The sequence below is a fragment of the Culicoides brevitarsis genome, chromosome 2 (genome assembly GCF_036172545.1).
Source record: "Culicoides brevitarsis isolate CSIRO-B50_1 chromosome 2, AGI_CSIRO_Cbre_v1, whole genome shotgun sequence".
Classification (NCBI taxonomy): Eukaryota; Metazoa; Arthropoda; class Insecta; order Diptera; family Ceratopogonidae; genus Culicoides; species Culicoides brevitarsis.
This window is the reverse complement of record NC_087086.1, coordinates 35,148,926-35,172,980: the sequence shown is the minus strand read 5'-3', so window position 1 is coordinate 35,172,980 and position 24,055 is coordinate 35,148,926. Positions and strand designations below refer to the sequence as shown.

General features: G+C 28.3%; 7 protein-coding genes across 8 annotated transcripts in view; 4 read left to right on the top strand and 3 right to left on the bottom strand.

Annotated features, from left to right (window-relative positions):
• LOC134830823 (titin homolog) overlaps window positions 1–13,327 on the top strand; it is a 43,399-nt gene extending 30,072 nt beyond the window's left edge. Inside the window, exons 3-4 of the mRNA XM_063844407.1 lie at window positions 11,848–11,913; window positions 11,973–13,327. Coding sequence (XP_063700477.1) covers window positions 11,848–11,913; window positions 11,973–13,270 — 1,364 coding nt within the window. The 3' untranslated portion in view covers window positions 13,271–13,327. The remainder of the gene's footprint in view (window positions 1–11,847; window positions 11,914–11,972) is intronic.
• Window positions 166–1,801, top strand: LOC134829952 (mitochondrial ornithine transporter 1-like). Its single transcript, XM_063843273.1, has 4 exons — window positions 166–632; window positions 708–905; window positions 965–1,316; window positions 1,390–1,801. The coding sequence occupies exons 1-4, from the start codon at window positions 557–559 to the stop codon at window positions 1,685–1,687; spliced, it is 924 nt and encodes a 307-aa protein (XP_063699343.1). The 5' UTR covers window positions 166–556; the 3' UTR covers window positions 1,688–1,801.
• Window positions 1,950–7,234, bottom strand: LOC134829951 (FAST kinase domain-containing protein 5, mitochondrial-like). The gene is made up of 3 exons (XM_063843271.1): window positions 6,266–7,234; window positions 4,391–5,459; window positions 1,950–1,959 (listed from the first exon to the last, which is right to left on the bottom strand). Exons 1-2 carry the CDS (start codon window positions 7,160–7,162, stop codon window positions 4,416–4,418), a joined length of 1,941 nt encoding a protein of 646 aa, XP_063699341.1. The 5' UTR covers window positions 7,163–7,234; the 3' UTR covers window positions 1,950–1,959; window positions 4,391–4,415.
• On the bottom strand, window positions 2,470–3,683 carry LOC134830502 (metaxin-2-like). Its single transcript, XM_063844006.1, has one exon. It carries the CDS (start codon window positions 3,489–3,491, stop codon window positions 2,679–2,681), a length of 813 nt encoding a protein of 270 aa, XP_063700076.1. The 5' UTR covers window positions 3,492–3,683; the 3' UTR covers window positions 2,470–2,678.
• Window positions 10,036–11,807, top strand: LOC134832434 (titin homolog). The gene is made up of 2 exons (XM_063846450.1): window positions 10,036–10,210; window positions 10,300–11,807. Exons 1-2 carry the CDS (start codon window positions 10,135–10,137, stop codon window positions 11,805–11,807), a joined length of 1,584 nt encoding a protein of 527 aa, XP_063702520.1. The 5' UTR covers window positions 10,036–10,134.
• Window positions 13,328–15,484: 2,157 nt separating the features above from the next.
• On the bottom strand, window positions 15,485–17,012 carry LOC134830119 (dynactin subunit 4). The gene has a single exon (XM_063843497.1). The coding sequence runs from the start codon at window positions 16,954–16,956 to the stop codon at window positions 15,553–15,555; it is 1,404 nt and encodes a 467-aa protein (XP_063699567.1). The 5' UTR covers window positions 16,957–17,012; the 3' UTR covers window positions 15,485–15,552.
• Window positions 17,013–17,351: 339 nt separating this feature from the next.
• LOC134831059 (dystroglycan 1) overlaps window positions 17,352–24,055 on the top strand; it is a 43,484-nt gene continuing 36,780 nt past the window's right edge. For both annotated transcript variants that reach the window (XM_063844699.1, XM_063844698.1), the window contains exon 1: window positions 17,352–17,806. The gene's annotated coding sequence lies outside the window, so the exon portion shown is untranslated. The remainder of the gene's footprint in view (window positions 17,807–24,055) is intronic.

Sequence of the window (24,055 nt, the reverse complement as noted above, 5' to 3'; positions counted from 1 at the left end):
CATTCTACTTCAAAATTCCCTTTCGTGCAATGGAACATCAAAACATCTCACAAAAATGTTACATGAGCGAGCATGATCCGAACATGATCTCTTCTCTCCTTTTTTTGAAATCTAAAAAAATTTTTCTCTGTGTTCATAAAATATTACCTCACACATGATTTTCTTATCAGTTGAACATCCAGGCAACAACTTGTCAGTCGTGCTTGAGAGTTAACGTGGTTAAGAATCTCATGCGTAATCGTCATTCATAAAAATTTTACAAAATCTCAGGAACGAACGTTAATTGAAGAAGAATAGAAACTGAATTAAAATTCAAATTTGTTCAAGTAAAACTCAAAAATAGACAAAAAAGTGGAGTAAAACCATAAAAAAACATAAAAAAAGTTGAAATATTTTAAAAAGTGATAAAAAAAGATAAGAATCGAGATTAAAAAATCAACCTTGACATTCGTCACTTTGGTTTTTTCAACTGTTGCGTATCTATTACGTCAGAATTTGAGTCAGTGATCCCATGAAAGTTCGCTTAACTCTCAGAAAAACGAATTTTAGTTAAAAAATGCATTCCACAACGACAAATAATGAAGGAGACAAGTTCAAAATCGGTTGTATTGACTTCACGGCGGGATCTTTAGGTAAGAATTTAATAAAAAATTAAGAAATTTTCATTAAATTCGTAAAAATTTAATTTTTTAATGTTTTTTTTTCAGGCGGCGTAGCTCTTGTTTACGTGAGTCAACCTTTGGATACCGTAAAAGTCAAGATGCAAACCTTCCCTGATGCTTACAAAGGCATGACAGATTGTTTAGTGAAGACTTTCAAGCGAGATGGCGTCGCTCGAGGACTTTATGCGGGAACAATGCCCGCTGTAGCTGCCAATGTCGCTGAAAATTCGGTACTTTTTGCGGGTAAATTTAATTTTTTTAACAAAAAATCCTAAATTTTTAACTTTTTTCTGTGTTTTTAGCGTACGGCGCGTGTCAAAATGCCGTCGGTTACTGCATCGGTCAACATGACATCAAGGAATTATCTCCGTTGGCGAATGCAACTGCTGGATTTCTCGCTGCTTTCTTTTCTTCCTTCACATTATGCCCAACGGAGCTGATAAAATGTCGACTTCAGGCGATGCGCGAGGTTCAAACGCAAAAAGGACAAGTTGGAGCGGCGCTCGTGAGTCCCTACCAGCTGACAAAAAGTGTTTTGAAGACAGAAGGCGTTCCGGGACTGTTTCGGGGATTGACATCGACGTTCGCGCGTGAAATGCCGGGATACTTTTTCTTCTTCGGAGGTTATGAGTTGTCACGAAATTATCTTGCGAAGTAAGTTTTTCATGATTTTCTTCGAAATTTTGATATTTTTTCATTAAAATTTAATTAAAATTATTTTTTTTAGTCCCGGAGAGACAAAAGACGAAATAGGACCATTGAAGACGATGTTAGCAGGAGCAATTGGAGGCATTTGTTTGTGGACTGCGATTTTCCCTGCAGATGTTATCAAGTCAAGGATTCAAGTTACGGGCACTACAAGAGGAATGTTTGACGTTGGAATCGAAATTTTCAAGAAAGAAGGCGCTCTTGCGTTGTACAATGGATTAAAACCGACCGTTTTGAGAACAATTCCAGCGACGTCGGTGCTATTTTTGGTATATGAGTACACGAAAAAGTTCCTTACACAAAAATTTGTCGATTAAAAAGCATTTTGCTTTGAAAAAATTTGTTTTTGTAACGAAAATTTAAGTTTATAGGGGCAAATTTTTAATTTTTTAATAGAAATCCAACGTTTTTGACCACATTTCCACTTTTAAGGTACAAAAATTAATAATTTTTGATAAATAATTTAAATAAGTGTCAAAAATTCTTAACTTTAGAAGAAAATTTCAACTTTTGTGAACAAAATTTAACTTTCTGTGGATAAAAAATGAGAAATTTTGAAGTTTTTTGATGAAAACTTGAACTCTTTCAACTAAAACTGATCATTTTATGAACATTTTAAATGAAAATTTATCACATTTGATAAAAAAATTTTTCGAAAAATGTAAATTTCAGAAGAAAATTTCAACTTTTGGAAGCAAAATTAATTTTTTTTCGGACAAAAGTTGAAAAATTTTGTCATTAACTTTTATTTTTTGATGAAATTAATTTTTCTGAGACTAAAATTGTTTATTTTTTGAAAGAAAAATAAACTTTTTAAACCAAAGTTGATAAATTTTACCAAAAACAAAAATTTTTAGATTTAAATCGATAAATTTTAATTAAATTTAGAAAAAAATGATAAATTTTCTTAATTACTAAAATTATTGTATCTAAAATAGTTCATTTTTTAAAGTAAAACCAAAATTTCTTGACCTACATTAAAATTTTTTTTGAGAAAAATTAATTTTTTAATGAAAACTCAACTTAATTTTACGAAAAATTTAATTTTTTATATGGAAATCTACAATTTTTGAAGTAAAATTAAGATTTTGAAACTAAATTTTATCAATTTAAATCAAAAGTTAAAAGTTTGTGATCAAAAATCGATCTTTCTGTGCCAAAAATTAAACTTTATGATGAAAATTGAAATTTTTTATCGGAAAATCGAGAATTTAAAGACTACCAAAGTCAAAAATTGAGGCAAAAAGTACTTTATTTTACATCTAAACAACGAAAACTATCACGAAACGTCATTAAATGCTTCTTTTCTTAACGACTTCCCTTCCTGCTGTAATATTCCTGCTCAATATGCTGACAAAATCTCGTCAAATTACTCTTCTGATTGATTTTCTCCGCCAACTCGACGTTATTTAAATTCGTCGTGATCGTCGCATACAAATGCCCGAACATCAAAGCGTCAAATTCCGTGGGAAAAGCTCCATTAAAGTACGGACGATCTTGCAACATTTCACTTAATTCGCGACATTTATCTTTAATTTCACTCCCGACCATTTCCATGTCGTAATCGAGCCATTCGTCGACATCCAGCAACTTTTTCACCTGTCGATGTTTGCGCCATGCCTGAATGTGGTTCAAGGGCCATGGATAGGGGCTTCCGTAACGCGGATACGTGATTGTCTCACGCACAGCGTCATCCATCCAACACACGAAAAGTTCGGCATTCGTGAAGGTGTTGTCCATTTCTTGCAACTTCGCATTCCAATTCTCCCGTTCGCGCTTTTCCATGTCTTTGGGCCAAAGCGAGTACCCTTCGTGCTCCAAAAAATCTACAATTGGCAGGAATTCCGCGACCAAAATGTTCCCATATTGCAAAATTGGCAGTTTGGTTTTGGCGCCGCCGGGACTCATGAATTCCGCGTTGATGCGAGATTCGCACTTCAGAGGCAGTCCCAACATTTTGAAGTAAGTTTTGACGGCGAGAAATGCGGCAGTTTCGGGTAAAAGCATTTGTTCGACCTCCAACGGGTGATAAAGGATGAATTCGTGCTTTTGTTCCTTGCTGTTGGCACGACCTTTGCTCAGTTCGTTGATGAGGATGTCTTTCAACTCGGATTGAGGCATTTTTTTATGAGGATTTTTCGAGAATTTTTGTTAGCTGAGGTCACGTATTGAGGACTTGTTGAAAGATTTTTAAATGATTTTCGCAGAAAGTTCAGTCAAAAGTCCTTTTTTAGATGGATTTTGAGGTGAAAAGTCTTATATAACTTGCGTTTGGAAGGTAAAATGTTCCATGAAGAATTTTTCTTTCGTATGGAAATCAACTATCGCATTGACGTTTAAACAGCTGTTCAGTTGTCGGTGAAAAAAATCGATCTCGAAAGCGATTTCGAAGAGATTCGGGTTTTTGAAATGCACTAAAAAGTTAAAAATAAGGATTTTTAAGATATTTTTCGAAAATTTGAAAAATATATTGAACAATTTTCGAAAATTTAAAGAATATATTGAATAATTTTCGAAAATATGAAGAATATATTGAACAATTTTCGAAAATTTGAAGAATATATTGAATAATTTTCGAAAATATGAAGAATATATTAAATAATTTTCGAAAATTTGAAGAATATATTAAACTATTTTCGAAAATTTGAAGAATATTTTAAACTATTTTCGAAAATTTGAAGAATATATTGATCGATTTTCGAAAATTTGAAGAATATATTGAATAATTTTCGAAAATATGAAGAATATAAAATTTAACCATTTTCGAATAATTTTCGAAAATATGAAGAATACATTGAACCATTTTCGAAAATATGAAGAATATATTGAATAATTTTCGAAAATATGAAGAATATATTGAACAATTTTCGATAATTCGAAGAATATATTGAATAATTTTCGAAATATGAAGAATATATTAAACAAAATTCGAAAATTTGAAGAATATGTTGAATAATTTTTGAAAATTTGAGAATTTTGATAGAAAACTATTGAAAATTAAACAATTAAAAATTCAAAACTATCAAAATTTATTATTTTTTGTACTTAATTTCCTAACTTTTGCTCTACAACTTGCTTCAAATATTCTTTTTGCTTCCTCAAATCTGTTGGCCAATACCTCCAATTGATCACCAAAACTTCAAATCCACGTTTTTCCAATTGCCAAACTTTCGTCCTAACATATCCCGTCACTTTATCTGTGCCTCTCAACACATTATTGTGTCCCGCTATAACCAAAGCGAACAATTTTGTTCTGTCTTTCTCCTTAACGCCTTGCAACAAAATATCTCGCGTCAAAATCGTCGAGTTCATTTTCTCCGGAAAATTATGTCTGATGTCAATGGCTTTTTTTGTATCGCTATCTACTGCTAAAATGACATCCAATCGCTGAAAATGCGGCAAGGGACTAAACATTTTCGCAAATCCAAAGACTTCTTCGCATCCCTCGACGATTTCAAGCAACATTTTATTGCCGTGCGTGAGTTTATCTCGTTTTTCGCGATACGGCTCGTAATCTAACGTGACGCCGCAAATGAAATTTTTCCTCTGTTTCGACATGCGATTTCCTTTGTACGCATCTCCGTAATAAATTTCCGCGAAACTATCGAGAGATACAGCGGAACTTCCGAGATTGAAGCTATTTTTGCCGAATGCCTTGATAAGGAAATCTGGATTGAGACTGAGCGAGATCATGTCTGGCGTGACAAAAGTTGGATCAATTATCGACAAATAATGCACGAGATTGATAAAAACGCTCGGATACCTGGCGACTTCATCTACGCGATTGTCGAGTTCGTTCACAATTTTTTCCATTAATTTTCGCTCCAAGCCGTCGGGCATTTTGAAGTCAAATAAGCCGATTATGAAAGCAATTCGTTCCAAATCCTTCAAACGAGCGTTTTCGAATTCGTTGTAAAAACGTTGGATGACGAGTTTTAAGGAAGGTTCGTGACATTGTTGCATATCTGTGCCAAGAGTCCCGATGTGAAGACAACTTACGAGATGGAAACGATGGATGTGAGGCGTGAGGGCGTCAAGGAGCTCGATAACGAGATAGGTTTCTTTTGCTTTGGTTGAGTATTCGAGTTGCTAAAAAGGTAAATTTTTGTTAATTTTTATTGATTTAATTTTTGATTTTAAAAATATTTAGCAAAATTAAATTTTTATTAAATAAAATTTAAAAAAAAAATAAAAATAAAATTTAAAAAAAATAAAAATAAAATTAAAAAAAATTTTAATTAAAAAAATTAAATAAAAATTTTTATTATTTTATTTCAAAAAAAATTATAAAAAATTAAATTATTTATTTTAATTTTTTTATTTAAATTAATTTAAATTTTTTTTTAATTTTAAAAATTTATTTTATTTTTTTTATTTTTTTTTAAATTTAATTGAATTGAATATTTAAAAAAAATTAAATAAAAAATTAATGAATTTTTTAAAAATTTATTTAATTTTTTTTTTAAAATTTTTTGAAAAAAAAAAATTAAAAAAATTAAATTTAAAAAAAAATATTTTTGCGAAAATTTGCTCAGCAAAATTAAAAAATTGACTTATAATTTAAAAAAATTAAAAAAATTTTAGATTAAAAGCAAAATTTTAAATTAAATTAAATTTTTATTTTTTAATTAAATAAATTATTTATTTTAATTTTTTTTTTTTTAATTAATTTAAATTATTTAAGTTAATGAATTTATTTTAATTTAATTTTTTTTAAATTTAATTAAATTGAATATTTTAAAAAAAATTAAATAAATATTTACTTAAATTTTTTTTTTGAGAAAACCATTGAAAAAAAAATTTAAAAAAATTAACTTTTAATTTTTTTCACATAAAAAGGAACAAAAAGTTTGAAAAAAAAAATTCCTAATTTATTCAATTTTTTTTTAACTTACCTTCAGAATATTGGATAACGTCATGCTATCAACTGTATCCAAATGTCGATGTAATTTCGCATACAACTTCTTCAAAACTCGAATATCGCGAATTCTGGTTTTCGTTTTGAACAATCCCGTGCACACAACTCCCACTTCTTCAATTGTCATGTCATCCATCGAATGAATCCAATTCTTCTCGATGTCAATCATCTCATCGATGGGATCTCGTGTGACATTCAAAAAGAACAAAAGTTGCAAAAATAAATCTTTTGGCAACTTTGGAATATTTCTGCCCATCCGCATAACCACATTATGTGTCAATTTCGACGTTTTTCCCAAACCTAATGAATGAAAATGGTCCACGTAAAGCAATCTTTTGCCCAAATCCCAACTACGGACACGCGCCAAACACACATCTTCAATCGCGAGCCACAAATCCCAATAATTTCTCGTGTTTTTACTCGGCGTCGTCGGCAAAATCATCAAAAGTTTCAACAAATCCAACAATATTTCGTCACTGAACTCATGGCGACGATCCGCAAAGGCATCGATAATCTCATCGAAGCACGATTCAGAGATTTGTAAGTCGTATTCGCGACAATAAGTAGCAACGGATTCCAATCCAGCGTAAAGTTCTTGCGGCGAACACGATTTCCAGTCTTTTGATGCGAGGATTTGTGTGAGGGAGTCTCGTTCGGGCGCCGGTTTTTGCAGAAAAGGTGAGAGTTCTTCCAATTTGAGCATGTTGGGGGCAGGAATCGACATCAATACGTTTCTTCCGTAATCATTTTGGAAATGGTTGAAGGTGCGTGCGTAAAGACAGGATATTTGAAAACGAAATCCACGTTGAAAAGTTGTGACAAGCGGTGTGACGCCTTTGAGTGAGCGATGTGTGATGAGTTTGAGAAAAAACATCTTTTTTTTTGCTTATTTCTCAGTCAAATTTATGAAAAAGTACAAAACTTTTAGAGAAACCACATTTCGGTTTGCATGTGAATTTGTTTATATTGAACAGCTGATTAAATTTCGTTCTCGAATAACAATTTTTTGAATTTTTTATTGGAGTTTCGTTAATGAAATTTTAAGGTAATTTTAACAAAAAATTACAAAATATCGAAATTTGAATAAAAATGGTTCATCTAATTTTTATTTTTCAGAAAAATTTTAAATTAATTGAAAAATTTCGAAAAAAATATTGAAATGAATTAACTTTAGTGACTTTCTGTTAAAATCAATTGAAACAAGTTCAAAGTTAGATGACCGAATGCTCCTCTCAAACTCATCGAAAACAAATTTTCGCGTCAATTTCAATATGGGAATATGTGTTTGCATGTCAGGAGAGACATTTCTGATGTCTTTTTCTTATTTTGAAAATCGCTCAACTTTTTGTACTATTCTTATAGGTTATGTTTAATACACTACATGGTTTTTGCTTCAAAAATTTTTTTAACCTCATCTAAAATTTATCAAATATCTTGCTCCAAATGGATAAAAATTTGTCAGAGGGCTCTAATTTATCATTTTTAATCATTTTAAACTCAGTTTTGTTTTAAAAACTAAATCAAGAGCAAAAAAAAAAACTGTGTCAAAGCAATTTTTGTCAAATTTTGCTCCAAATGGATAAAAATTTGTCAGAGAGCTCTAATTTATCATTTTTAATCATTTTATAACTCAAACTGCCAAAAAATTGAAACTGAAAAAAAATTTTTCCTTTGACATAGTTTTGTTTTAAAAACTAAATCAAGAGCAAAAAAACTGTGTCAAAGCCAATTTTTGTCAAATTTTGCTCCAAATGGATAAAAATTTGTCAGAGAGCTCTAATTTATCATTTTTAATCATTTTATAACTCAAAACTGCCAAAAAATTGAAACTGAAAAAAAAATTTTTCCTTTGACATAGTTTTGTTTTAAAAACTAAATCAAGAGCAAAAAAACTGTGTCAAAGCAACTTTTGTCAAATTTTGCTCCAAATGGATAAAAATTTGTCAGAGGGCTCTTATTTATCATTTTTAATCATTTTATAACTCAAAAATGCCAAAAAATTAAAACTGAAAAAAATTTTTCCTTTGACATAGTTTTGATTTGAAAACTAAATCAAGGAAAAAAACTGTGTCAAAGCCATTTTTGTCAAATTTTGCTCCAAATGGATAAAAATTTGTCAGAACTGCCAAAACTGCCAAAAAATTGAAACTGAAAAAAAATTTTTCCTTTGACATAGTTTTATTTTAAAAACTAAATCAAGACAAAAACTGTGTCAAAGCAATTTTTGTCAAATTTTGCTCCAAATGGATAAAAATTTGTCAGAGAGCTCTAATTTATCATTTTTAATCATTTTATAACTCAAAACTGCCAAAAAATTGAAACTGAAAAAAAATTTTCCTTTGACATAGTTTTGTTTTAAAAACTAAATCAAGAGCAAAAAAACTGTGTCAAAAACTGTGTCAAAGCAATTTTTGTCAAATTTTGCTCCAAATGGATAAAAATTTGTCAGAGAGCTCTAATTTATCATTTTTAATCATTTTATAACTCAAAACTGCCAAAAAATTGAAACTGAAAAAAAATTTTTCCTTTGACATAGTTTTGTTTTAAAAACTAAATCAAGAGCAAAAAAACTGTGTCAAAAACTGTGTCAAAGCAATTTTTGTCAAATTTTGCTCCAAATGGATAAAAATTTGTCAGAGGGCTCTAATTTATCATTTTTAATCATTTTATAACTCAAAACTGCCAAAAAATTGAAACTGAAAAAAAATTTTTCCTTTGACATAGTTTTGTTTTAAAAACTAAATCAAGAGCAAAAAAACTGTGTCAAAAACTGTGTCAAAGCAATTTTTGTCAAATTTTGCTCCAAATGGATAAAAATTTGTCAGAGAGCTCTAATTTATCATTTTTAATCATTTTATAACTCAAAACTGCCAAAAAATTGAAACTGAAAAAAAATTTTTCCTTTGACATAGTTTTGTTTTAAAAACTAAATCAAGAGCAAAAAAACTGTGTCAAAAACTGTGTCAAAGCAATTTTTGTCAAATTTTGCTCCAAATGGATAAAAATTTGTCAGAGGGCTCTAATTTATCAATTTTAATCACTTTATAACTCAAAACTGCCAAAAAATTGAAACTGAAAAAAAATTTTTCCTTTGACATAGTTTTGTTTTAAAAACTAAATCAAGTTTTGTTTTAAAAACTAAATCAAGAAAAAAAAAACTGTGTCAAAGCAATTTTTGTCAAATTTTGCTCCAAATGGATAAAAATTTGTCAGAGAGATCTAATTTATCATTTTATAACTCAAAACTGCCAAAAAATTGAAACTGAAAAAAAATTTTCCTTTGACATAGTTTTGACTGTTCAAAGCAATTTTTGTCAAATTTTGCTCCAAATGGATAAAAATTTGTCAGAGGGCTCTAATTTGAAACTGAAAAAGAAAAATTTTTCAAAATAAGTTAATCATTTTATAACTCAAAACTGCCAAAAAATTGAAACTGAAAAAAAATTTTAACTTTGACATAGTTTTTTTTTTTCAAGAGAAAAACTAAATCAAAAACTGTGTCAAAGTCAAAAACTAAGTCAAAATCAAGAAAATAACTCAAAATTGAAAAATCTGAAAAAAACAAAAAATTAACTCGTTAAATGAAAAATGTTTAAATAAGGTATACTACAATAGAATTTGCATTGGCTAATTCAAAAAATTTCTATATTTTGTCTATTTTTAGCCGTTTGTGTAAACCACGGATGTGCAACTATTTAAAAATATTTTTTCACGATATTCAGTGAGAGTCTTTTGGTTAGACTTAAATTTTGTTTTTTTTTTCTTTTAATTGTTAGAATTTTAAAAAAGTTTTTAGATTTAAGTTATTTTTAATGTTTAATAAAGTTTAGTTATAGAGTTAAGAAAATGGGTAATCAACCAGGAAAAGTACACAGCTCAAGAGACATTTACAAAAGATCATTGAATGGGAAAAATTCTATTGGTAAGTTTTTTTTTCGATTTTCTGTTCCACGTCATTAAACATTTGTCGAACACTTACCTATTTTTTTTTTCTCAATTGACTATCAACAGGTATCCCATCAGCGCCAAGTAAACCCGAATTAGTTACCAATCATGTAATAGCTTCCGATGCTGTCACTATTCGATGGTATTACCCAAATGATGAAAATGTGTTGCTTCAAGGCTATATCGTAGAACATCGAAGAATCGGATCACAACAATGGATGCGCGCAGTGAACATTTTAATACCAAATAATGAACTTACCATTAACGGACTCGATCCTGGTTGGAAATACCAATTCCGAGTAATTGCTGTAACATCTTTAGGCAACTCTTATCCTTCAGAATATTCTGAGCCTTTGTCTGTCATGCTTCAACGAAAAACTACAAGTACTGCTCCATACTTTGTTACGGAATTGGAGAATAAAGAAGTGCTTTTACACAGTCCAGTTGAGTTCAAAGTTGATTTTAACGGAAATCCATCGCCAGAAATTGTTTGGTTTAAAGATGGCTTTGAATTACTCGATGATGAGCACAATAAAATTTTCGTTGATTACGAAGCGGGTTGCTCAATGTTGCAAATTGACAATGTTGTTTCGTCAGACGAAGGTGAATTCAAGTGTTTGGCAACGAATTCAATGGGCCAAGCTGAAACTAATGCAAAATTAATTATTGATGATCCACCGAAAGTGTTACTTTCCAAAAATTATGACGATGGGCTTTTAGCTGAAGCTGGTGAAGTTTTGCGATTAAAAGTTGCTATTGAAGGACGTCCTGCTCCAACTGTTATATGGACCCATAATAACAGGATGATCACATCTGTCGATCGCTTTGAAATTATAACGACAAAAACAAGTTCAAACCTACGCATTTCTAATGTTCAAAGAGAAGATCGAGGAGAATATACAGTCAAAGCATTGAACCGAAGCGGAGAAGATTCAAAATCTTTTCTCGTTACTGTCACTTCAAGACCAAGTTCTCCCGGAAAAGCTATTGTTTCGAAATGTATTGGGAATTCTGCAACAGTTCACTTTACAGAGCCCGAAGATGATGGAGGATGCACAGTTTGTAATTACATTATTGAATATAATCGAACTGGATGGGATGTATGGTTGAAAGCTAAGACAACAAAAAATCTCACAGTAACTTTGAATAACTTGATCGAAGGTTCAGAATACAAATTTCGGGTAAAAGCTGAGAACTTGTATGGAATCAGTGAACCTGGAGAAGAATCCTTTTTGGTATTTGTGCCTGATATTAATCGAGGAGTTTTCTCTCCGCCTCGCAGTCATAACACTTCGTCAACAAACCTATTGGGCAGTCCTGTTTTGAGAAGTAGATCTGTTAGTAGAGCTGGAAGTAGATCTGCAAGTGTGACAAGAGAAAAAGTTGACAGTGAAACTTCAACAAGACCTGTTGAAGAAGTTAAAAGTCCTGTGCAAATCAAAATCGAAGAACCTGAAGAAACTATTATTGAACCTGTTGAAGTTGAAAAACCAGTTGAAGTTGAGAAACCAGTTGAAGTTGAAAAAGCAGCTGAAATTGAAAAACCTATTGGTAAGTTAATTATTCTTTTTTAATTTTAATTGAACTTAACTGAAAACTTTAACTTTTCAATAGAAACCAATTTCGATTTTGAAAATGACAAAACAAGTGAACCTCCTTTCAAGTCGATTTCAGCGCCAAGTATGTTAATTTTATTTCAAATTTTAATCAAAAAAGAATATATTTTTCCTAATTAATAGATATAGGTACCACAGTAGAAAACCCTTCGCTGAGACAAACTGTGAGCTCAACCTATTTAATGTATGAAAAAGTGATGCGCGATCTTTATCAAACTTTAGAACAAAGAGATGAAGCTGAAAAAAGTGAAAGTCCATTCAGCAAGAAGAAATTACCTTCAATTGAAACTTATAACTATGAACGTCGACATACTATTGCCAATACAGGAAAAGATCATGACATCGAAATTAATGAAGTTGAAGATCCACAAAATGACAATCTTTCGAATTATGAAAAATCAGAAGAAAATTTAAGATCTTCGAGCTTTAGTAATGAAATTAATAACAATACATGGAGCAACAATCAAAATCTATTTTCTTCAAAAGAAGTTTATGATTTAAAAGATGATGAAAAATCAAATGAAGACTTACGGAGTATAGTTTCTCCTTATAAGACACCAAATAAAGGAGAAGCTGTTTACGTTTTAAATAAACCGCAACAATCTGATCCACAGTTCGTACTAAAACCCATCTTAAAAGGTTCAGGAATGAATAGCAAACTATCTTCTGCCAAAACTTCAAAGGAAACTTTACCAACAGAAGAACCTAATTTCATCAATAAGATCAACAGTTCTCCAATGTATGCAAATCAAAACACAGATCGTTCAGATCGAATTCAAGATTTCATTAATACTCGTAAAACTTCTGATTCCTCAATTAAGGACCAACGTCAAATGGAAACCACAGAAGAGAATAGAACTGTAATTGATCATTATACATCAATTTTGAGTGATAAGAAAATCTATAGAAGAAGTTCAGCTGATAAAGTCCCGTTATATTTAAGACCTTCAATTGATGACACAGAATCTGAACCAGAAGAAGAAAAACACGAAGATATACCAAAAGAACAAAGCTTATCTCCTATAAATTGGGATTACAAGCCAAAAACTGTATTTGAAAGAGATTCATCCCGAAAACCTGTTAGAGATAAATTTTCTGCTAAAATTGTTCTAAAATCAACATCTAAAAGCCCGATTCGTCGGCCAATTACGTCAGATCTAAACACAAATGAAATCCATCAAAGAAAAAATTCTAAACCGATTAATGAGAATTTTGCACAAAAGCCAGATACGAAAAAGGAAAAATCGAATGGTTCTGTAGAAAGTGCAGTTGTTACTAAAAAGCAAGTTAAGAGTAATTTGTATTACTTAATAGATGTTTGTCTATTTTTCTTTTCAATTTATTTATATTTCTTTAAAAATGAGCTACTTTGCATACCAATTCTATTGCTATTGGTCTATCGACAATTTAAAACAAAGTAAATTTAAAAAAAAATAAAATTTTTTCTTATGAATTTGTTAAACTTTTATCTTATAATATTTGTTAAAAAGCATTCGTATACAATAAAATATAATTTAATGTTAAAAAAATAATTTTTTTATTTATGAATTATAAATTCTCTTCATAAATTTTCTTTTTAAATATTAAAAGTAAATTATTTTAAAAATAAATTTATAAAAAAAAATAATTGTTTGGTTAATTTAATTTTTTTTATTTTGAATCATTTAAAAAAAAATTATTTTAAAGTTATTTACATTTTTTTCTGAATTTGATTTAAAAAAGTTCATAATTTTAACTTTAAATTATTTAAATATTTTTATTTTTTTTTTTGAAATTATTTAGGTACCTAAAAAATTTTTAATTTTTAGAAAAACTTTTGAAAATAAACTGAAAAAAAATTATTAAATTAAAAATTTTAACTTCTTTTCAATTATAAAAGGATTTTGGCTGAAATTTTTTTTGATACATTTTTTTCGCTAACATCTTAAAATGGCTCCTGTACATCGGAAACGCAAAATTTAGAAAAAGTCCAAAACAAAAGTTGTTTCTAATGCCAAAACCTTCAATTTGAGCTGGAGAACCGTGATCTACAAAAATTGAAAAAATTTTGATAAATCGGTATGTGAGCCCTCATAATAAGAGGATTTTGACTTAAATTTTTTTTCATCAATTTTTTTTGCTAACATCTTTAAATGGCTCCTGTACATCGAAAACGCAAAATTAAGAAAAAGTCCAAAACAAAAGTTGTTTCTAATGCCAAAACCTTCAATTTGAGCTGGAGAACCGTGATCTACAAAAGTTGAAATTTTTTTTCATCAAAGAGGATTTTGAAAAAATTTTGAAAAATTGACTTAAATTTTTTTTCATCAATTTTTTTTGCTAACATCTTTAAATGGCTCCTGTACATCGGAAACGCAAAATTTAGAAAAAGTCCAAAACAAAAGTTGTTTCTAATGCCAAAACCTTCAATTTGAGCTGGAGAACCGTGATCTACAAAAGTTGAAAAAATTTTGAAAAATCGGTATGTGAGCCCTCATAATTTTGACTTAAATTTTTTTTCATCAATTTTTTTTGCTAACATCTTTAAATGGCTCCTGTACATCGGAAACGCAAAATTTAGAAAAAGTCCAAAACAAAAGTTGTTTCTAATGCCAAAACCTTCAATTTGAGCTGGAGAACCGTGATGTACAAAAGTTGAAAAAATTTTGAAAAATCGGTATGTGAGCCCTCATAATTTTGACTTAAATTTTTTTTCATCAATTTTTTTTGCTAACATCTTTAAATGGCTCCTGTACATCGAAAACGCAAAATTTAGAAAAAGTCCAAAACAAAAGTTGTTTCTAATGCCAAAACCTTCAATTTGAGCTGGAGAACCGTGATCTACAAAAGTTGAAAAAATTTTGAAAAAATGTGAGCCCTCATAATTTTGACTTAAATTTTTTTTCATCAAAACATCTTTAAATGGCTCCTGTACATCGAAAACGCAAAATTTAGAAAAAGTCCAAAACAAAAGTTGTTTCTAATGCCAAAACCTTCAATTTGAGCTGGAGAACCGTGATCTACAAAAGTTGAAAAAATTTTGAAAAATCGGTATGTGAGCCCTCATAATAAGAGGATTTTGACTTAAATTTTTTTTGCTAACATCTTTAAATGGCTCCTGTACATCGGAAACGCAAAATTTAGAAAAAGTCCAAAACAAAAGTTGTTTCTAATGCCAAAACCTTCAATTTGAGCTGGAGAACCGTGATCTACAAAAGTTGAAAAATCGGTATGTGAGCCCTCATAATTTTGACTTAAATTTTTTTCATCAATTTTTTTTGCTAACATCTTTAAATGGCTCCTGTACATCGAAAACGCAAAATTTAGAAAAAGTCCAAAACAAAAGTTGTTTCTAACATCAAAACCTTCATTTTGAGACGGAGAACCGTGATCTACAAAAGTTGAAAAAATTTTGAAAAATCGGTATGTGAGCCCTCATAAAAATTTTGACTTAAAATCAATAACATCTTTAAAAATCGAAAACAAAATTTAGAAAAAGTCCAAAACAAAAGTTGTTTCTAATGCCAAAACCTTCAAAAAATTCAAATTAGAACGTGAAAAATATCTTGTTTTTATTTTAAATATTTTTTTTTACCAAATATTAAAAATACTTAAAAATTAAAAAAAAATTATTTTTTTTTAAATATTTTTTTTTATTAATGGAATAATTTATTTCATTATTTATTTAGTACAAAGCTGAGTTAAAATGCTGAGAGTTAATTTTTCATCCTTGATATTTTCCCAAAGCCACAATAGCTGTCAATTTCAAGTCTTGCTTTAACATTTCCTTCTTTTCCGCCAAACTCGAGGTATTTGTGTACAAATATTTAACTGTCACTCCAACCCGAATCTCATCTCCATCTTTGACCTCTTTGCTCACCGAAACCGGAAAATGTCCCGTAACCTGATTCCCCTTTTTCGCGACAATAAAATCCGGATAATCCTTTTCGCGTTGAATATTTTCCTCATCAATATCGATCGAATCATCACGACGCAAAAGTTCAAAAGGTTCATTCGTGAACTGAATTTTTCCATTGACATTGGCTTTTTCGACGCCAACTAAAACTCCTTCCTCCGTGTTAATGTCGACGGTGTACAAAACGATCGTCATGTCATGCATTGTTGGATTAATGAACTTTAGTTTGACGTAACAATTGGCACCAGCTTTGAGATTTGTGCATTCCACGAGACGAACTTCAGGCACGTGATATGCCGCGAAAAGTTGGATGCGATATTTAATGGAGTTTGGGTTAAGTTCCGGCTTGCAAACGTTATGATCGCATCTTTTGCATCGCAGGGAGCGTTTAATGCAGAGACTTTTGTGTTGCGGATAGAGTTTTGTGACGGTGATCGGTTGTTGTTGGATCTGGGCGAGACGCTGCTGAATTGTCGTGATCATTTTGAGATTGATGTCGTCCGTGAAGATACTTTCGGGCAACGGAGTGGTTTCATCAGTCGCAATACTTGGATTTATTTTTTCAACGTGAATTTTTTGGGATGTTTTTTCGCCCCAATTGACTTGGCGACGAATCATGGAAGCTGTCAAGCCTGTACGATCCGTTAAACTCGGAAATTTATGAGGTTTTTGAGTTCGACGCTTCAAGTAATCCTGTTTCTCCTGCTTCCGTTGCAAAACAACAGCTTGGGCGTGTTCCGCCAATGACTGAAACCTGATAATATGAGTGTTTTCGAGTTCAGGCCACGATCCCTGGGCAACAGTTTGATCGGGAATCCCCGCATCACGCGAAGTCCATCGACATGCCAAACAAGCCAAATAGAACATTTTTTTCGTGATCATTTTTGGCTCACTGGGCGAGTCTGTGGCAGTTTCGCCTTCCTTTTTAACCGTCATCGGGACACTTACGGTAGTTCCGCGCGCCGAAAGCGTGTGATGACACGACGGACAATCGAAGCAACTGTTACATTTGTTCTTCTTGTGTTTCGCTTCCGACGAGGGGATGTTCTCCAAACAATTTGAGCAATAGTGGGAGTCAACCTCGATCGAAACGCATCTTCCGCATCGCAATTCCAAGCAGTGACGACAAAAATACAACTTTGTGATCGGATTTAGGGCCTTGCAAGTGCAAATATACTCGATATTGCCATTTTGCAAGAAAAATGACGTCATTTTAGGACTTTTACCAAAAAAATTTCTAACTTTTGGATCAAAATAAAGAGACGTCAGTTCAGCTGTCAAATCAAAATGTCATTTTTTTGAACCTCAGTGATGCATTTCCGGTTTCAATGGTAAGTAAAAAAAACTTTTTTTTTAATAAAAATTAATTTTCAGAAATTTTTCTTGAAATAATTTTTAAAATTTTACAAAAATCCTTTCAAATCACTCAAATTTTCATTCAAAATTTCAAAAAAATCGCCGGCTCACTTTTAAAGTCACTTCCAAAGTGCTCAAAAATCGCTCCATTCACATAAAATTTTGAGACGAATGAAAATGATAACCCTCTGTCATCACTTTCTGTCAATGGGCCTTCGGTTTCATTCATACGAGTTTCTGCATTCGTCTTGTACGGATCGCGTGTGTGTTACGAGACGAAATTTTAATACTCAAATACTTTTTTTTTGTGACACAAACAAAAAAAAGCAAAACTTTTACCGAATTCTGACAAAAAAACTCACAAATCCGAGTTTTCTGTTGTCGAACCTGCCAGCTGTGGCATTGAAAAATCATTTGACACCCGCAAAATTGCCCAAATCAGCAAAATTACGTGAATTTCTTGAATGGAAAAATAAATAAAGAAATATACACAAAAAATAAAAAGAGAAAATATTTCAAGAAATAATTTGCAAGAAAAGCAGAAAAATAACAAGTGAAGTTGTTAGCGACTTGAAAATATTTTTAAAAAAAAATTTGCGGCGAAAAGTGTTGAACCAAGTTAAAATCTAAAATAAAAATCAAAAAAATCAGGATTTAATATTTTTTTTTGTTATTCAGTCACGCATCTAATCAATAAAAAAATACGGTGAGTTTTGTTTTTATTATTGAATATTTTATCAGTGCATGTCAAAAGTCGTGATTTTTGAGCGACACACAAAAAAATAATATAAAATAAATTATTAGTGCAAAAAATGTGAATTTACTGCATTCGAGTTTGTGTATTTTTTTTGCACATATGGTGATTTTTTAATAAATAATAATTTTTATGAGACACAAGTCTCGCCAGTCGTCAATGCGTTCCGATTTAGAAGAGGCGTTAAATATTGGTCAAACGTTTTAAAAAGGTGTTAGTAAGACGATTATTGTTATCAGCAACCAGTTATTTATTTGCTGTGGCGTTATGTCATTTTTTTATTATTTTTTATTTTTTGAAATGCATCAATAAAACGCATAAATAATTAGTCAGTCCGGCGTTTTGTAATTTTTCATTCAATCAAATGTGGACTAATTAAAATATTATCAGCTCAGAATTTCTTTTAATATTCATCGTTTTTCTTGATGAAAAGAACTGAGAAGAAGAAATTGTGGTTTTGTGAGAAAATTTACCAATTTTTAATTTTTTTAAATAAAAATTTTAAAATTTTTGAATGGCTTTTCAGCTTAATTCTCCTTAAAAAATTATTTTTTATATAAAAAAAATATTTGAGTTATTATTTTTATTTCACTTAAATTATTTTAATTTATTTTGTTTTTTTTTATAAAAAATGTATAAAATAAAAAAAAATAATAAAAATATTTTTTGAAGAAATTTAGCTAAAAATATTTAATAAAAATTTTTTTTTAATATAATTTTTTTTTTAAATTTTAATTAATTAATTTTTTAAATAATTTTTGATGTAAAATATTATTTTAAATTAAAAATATTTTTTGAGAAAAATTGTTTTTGAACATAAACTTCAAAATTTTTTTTATTGAAATTAAAATATATATTTTTTTTAAATAAATAAAAAATTATTTTTTATAGAAAAAAATATTTAAAAGAAAATTGCAAATTTTATACTTTAATAAATATTTTTTTTATGTAAAAAAATAAAATTAAAAAAAATAATAAAAATATTTTTTGAAGAGATTTAGTTGGCATTATTAAATAAAAATTGTTTTTCAACTAAAAATTAAATATTTATTTATTGGTAAAAAATAAAATTGAAATATAATAGAAAGAAAATAATTAAAAAAAATTTAAAAATATTTTTGAATAGATTTAGTTGGAAATATTTAATAAAAATTATGTTTTAACTAAATCGAAAATATTTTTTATCGAAAATTAAAATAAAAAAATATTTTTTTTTTAAATAAAGAACTAAAAAATTATTTTATGTATAAAAAAGTATTTAAAAATAATTAAAAAATAATATTTTTTTATATAAAAAATTTAAAATTAAAAAAAAATATTTTTAAAAAGATTTATTTAGAATTATTTAATAAAAGTTTAAGTAAAAATTTGATTTTTTTTTTATTTATAAAAAATTAAAAATTATTTTTAAAAAGAATGGATTGCTTTTTAATTCATCAAAATATTGAACTTTATCAAATTTTCGTAATAAAAAATTAATTTTAATGAAAAACTAAAAAATATATTCTTCTTAAAAAAACGAGAGTTTTAAATAAAAAAATCAATAAAAAAATATTTAAAAAAAAAAAATCATAAATTTCCCTTTATCATCAAAAAATCGACAATTTTCTCATAAAATAACTCCGAACCGCGATTAAATTACATTAATATTCAATTGAACTTCTATCTATCTATTTTTTCTTCATTCACTCCATCTACAAATCTACGCACACACAATAAACTTATTAAATTCAAATAAACTTTTAATAAGACGATAATTTATTTAATCAGTTTTATTACAGAACGTATTACGAGAACCTTTGCATTTCTCGTAATAATGGAATCAATATTGTTCCTTCGGTTGTTTATGATAATTGATCAGCTCGCTTAGTTTTGTCTGCTATGGTGATGAAATGCAGCGAGCGCTTTTAATCTTTAATTGATGGTTTTATTCACCCGTTATCTCAAAAAAAAAGAGAAAAACTAAAAAAAAAACAACACGAGAGATGCACTTAAAAGCAAAACAGACAAAGACTTATCATTTATTGATGGTTGTAAAATTCGTTGTGTGAGAGTTGTATCGGAATCACAACATTCTTTTTATTTTATTCATTTTCATAAAATTTTAATACTTCATAAGAAGAGAAAAATCGTAAACTTGAAACTTTTAACAAAATAATGATGAGAAATTCGAAAAAAGTATCCTTCGAGGCGTTGGGAAAATAAACAAATTTAATTAGATGGATTTGGCAAGAAATGAGGAAGAAAATGATTTGTTCACTACTTTTTGCTATATAAATCGACATGAGAGATAAAAAGTGATGTGCGAGTTAAAAAAAAAACTTTTTTTTCCTTTTATCCAACATTTATTTATAAATTTTTTACGCTTCTTTTTCTTCTTATCAAGTTGCAAAAAAATAAAAGTATAAAAAAGTTTTGAATCAAGGATGGATGAAAGAGAATAAAAAAAGTTTTGTACGGATTTTTTTCTCTTTTTTTTGCTTATAGAGCTTCGTTATTGTCGTCTCAGAAACTAGCAAAGAAAAATAAAAACAAAGCACTACAAAAGTACACAAATGTTTATTGCCTACCTATCCTAAGTAAAGTAGTGTTTGCTGGTTGTTTGTGCCCAATTCATTCCTCTAACACTTGGCGCTTGGGAGAAAATGAAACGAACGTTGTTTTCTTATTTATTTTCCTCTTTCTTTAGCATTTATGTTGCAAACTGATCCGCCTCTATCTTCACCGGCAGACGTGTTCTTGATAATAAAGGTTCATGGAAATTTCTTTGTGATGTTGTTTATCTTAGAAAAAAGAGTTTGGAGTGGTTAGGAGAGATTTTTTTGTGAGACAAATTTTCTTAGAATCGCTTAAAATTATTTTTTTTGCTGAATTTGTCAATAACACGAATCAAAAATGTTATCTGAGCTTCGTAAAAATGCATTTTTATGACGTCAATATTGATATTGTCTCGTATTTTTTCGTTTTTATGAAAGAAAAAATCATCAAAAACGAAAAAAATACGAAAATTTTTGGAAAGAACGTCATATAAATGCATTTTTACGAAGCTCAATTAATAATTTAAATTCGTGTTATTGACAAATTTAAAAAAAAATAATTTCTGTCTGTTTAATATTAATTAATTAATTTAAAAAAATAATTAAATTAATTTAATTTAAAAAAAATAATTTATTTAAATAATTATTATTATTTAAAAATTTTTTTTATTAAATTAAATTAAATTAATTAATTTTTAAAATTTTACAGATACCTACAAATTATTTTTTTTTTATTTTAAAATTAATTGATTGTTTAATTACTAAATTTTAATTAATAATTTGAGAAAAAAATTTTAATTTATTTATTTTATTTATTAAATAATTAATTTTATTATTTTTTTTAAATAATTTAAATTAAAAATTATTTTTTGATTTTTTTTAAATAAAATTTCTTGAACTTTTCGAATGTAAAAATTTAAATTTTAACAGAAAAAAATCCAATTTTCTAAAAAAAATAAATACAGATTTTTATAAAATTTTTAGTTAAAGGAATTCACAAAATTTATTTTTTTAAATTTAAAATAAATAAAAATTAACATTAAATAAAAAAAATCTAAAAATTTGTAAAAAAATTAACTTATTTTAAGCACTTAACATAGCCTTAAATTTCTTTTAAGGAGCCTTTAATTGTCTTAAAAGCATAAAATCATGTATTTAGACCTCAAAAAAGTTTTTTATGGACTAAAATTTTAAATTTTTTAAACTAAAGAGTATTAAAAACTCTTTAAATTTACAAAATGAACTTGAACAGGGACTCTTTTCAAGAACATTTCCTGTTCTCGTTCAATTTATTCGCGAATTTGCGAATGAACCAGCATCTTTTGTTAATTCAATTAACGTTCCCTCCGACAAAATTTCCCTTTTTTCGTCGTTTTTGAATCATATCCAACTTTTAACTTCATAATTCCAGACTAGACACGATTTTCATGTAAATAAATAATGTTCGGATGTGACTTTTTTTCCTCTTTTTCTGTCACCAAACATACTAAAATGCTCTCTGAATGCATGATTTTTGGTTGGCAATTCGCGTTTTTTGATGCCCAAAAAATAATATTGATTTTCAATTTACTTGAAAAGCCGTTTGCGTAACCGTCAAACAATTTACTCTGAACAAACATAACATCATCGACACGAGCGAGGTAACAAATCATCAAAAAAAATAATAATATATTATTTTAATTTTAGATTCCTCGTCAACTCGACATAATTTAATGTAAATATTTAAAAAAAAAATTTACCGTCGTTTAGGCAGCCATAACACAAAAAATAATTGCTTGATTTGTATCAACAACAATCCAATATTATGATGAGTACTTTTTTTTTCGGAAACATTGAAAATCATTGAACCGAATCCACATCACAATGCGCCGATACTCGAATTTTTATTAGTAATTGATGAGTTTTTTCGTCAAATAAATTCTTCTTGACTTGAATTTTTATTTTTTTTTTCGAATGAAGTCGTTTTTTTGAATTATTTTCCGATCAGGACCAACCACAACATTTATTTTCGTTTAACAGATCATTAACCCCTCCCACGCATTTATTGGGATAATTGAGATAATTTATGGGGAATAATTAAAATAAATAAGTTGAATCCTTTGCGCGACACTCGACCCATATCATCGACAATTTTGCTGCTTGTTAATTTATGAGTTGGTCACCTGGTCATTAAAGTTTGTTGCTCCTCGAGATAACAGATGTTTTTTGTCTCAAATATATTTACGAACGGGAATGCAGGGAGAAAAACAACATGAAACAGACTTTGAAGTGCATTTTGTTTTTTTTTTTTAGAAAAATTTTGATATTTGAAGGTTTATCGTTTGTCTGTTTAATTTTAATTAATTTTATTTAAAAAATTATTTAATTTTAATAATTTTTTAAATAATTTAATAATTAAATAATTTTAAAATTAATTTAAATAAATTTTAATAATTTAATTAATTTATTATTAAAAATTTTTAATTAAAAATTTAATTAATTAATTTTATTAATTAATTTTAAATTAATTAAATTAAATTAATAATTAAAAAAGATTTTTTTTAAAATAATTTATTAATTAATTTAATATTATTTTTTATTTATTTAATAATTTAAAATATTTTCTGATTTTTTAAAATTAAATTTTATAAATTCCTAAAAATTAAAATATTAAAAGATAAAAATTAAAAAATAAAAATCTAATTTATTAAAAAATTAAATTTAGATCAAAATTTTTTTTATTAATCTTTTAATTAATTATTTTATCTAAAAAATTTTTTAAATAAAATTTTTAGTTAAAGGAATTTTCAAAATTTAAAAAAAATGAATTTTTTAATTAATTATTTAAATTATTTTAATTATTAAAAATAACAAAGTAACCTAAGAATTCTTTAAAAAAATAAAAATTAATTTTTTTACATTAAGTTTAATATTTCTATAAAATTTAAAGGTTTTAAAATTATAAAAATTTTAAAATAATTTTTTTTTAATGAAAAATTACTCAAATTCAAAAAATTAAATTTTCAGTTAAAAAATTAAAAATTTTCATATTTTATTTAAAATGTAAAAAAATATAATTTTAATTAAAATGCGCTTTAGTCCTTCATTTCACGAAAAAATTTAACTCCCAATTTTTTTGTCATCATGGCTTGACATGGCGGCATGCGTCAATTACATTTTCATAAATTTATAATGAATTAGACAATCAAGTTAATTGTTCGGAACTGGAGTGCCTTTGAATCTGTTTTTTCGGAAGAAATATCCGGTTCTGCTGTTTAATTTCTTTCGCGGTCGAATGAATCAGCTTCTACTTCTTTAGTCACCGTGCAATAAACTGATAAGAGACAAGCTGATAAGATATTTCAACGCACTTGAAAGATGTGTCGTGATGCTTCGACAAGCTTTAATTCGGTGAATTCCCTCTGTCTTGGTTTGGACATACATTCCAAAAGTATTTTCATGAATCATGAAATCAGACACCGATGATTGTCTTTGACGATAAAGACTATTCATAAATAATTTCTAATGTCTCTCTCTTCGTGTTTTGTTTCACGTACAGAAATGCTTAAAACAAATGACAAAATAAAAGCCTTAGTAGTGGTGTGAGTCGTGTAACGAAACGCATGAATGTTAAACAGAAATCATATAGAATTTCTCATTGTTCGCTACACCGCATTCACAACTG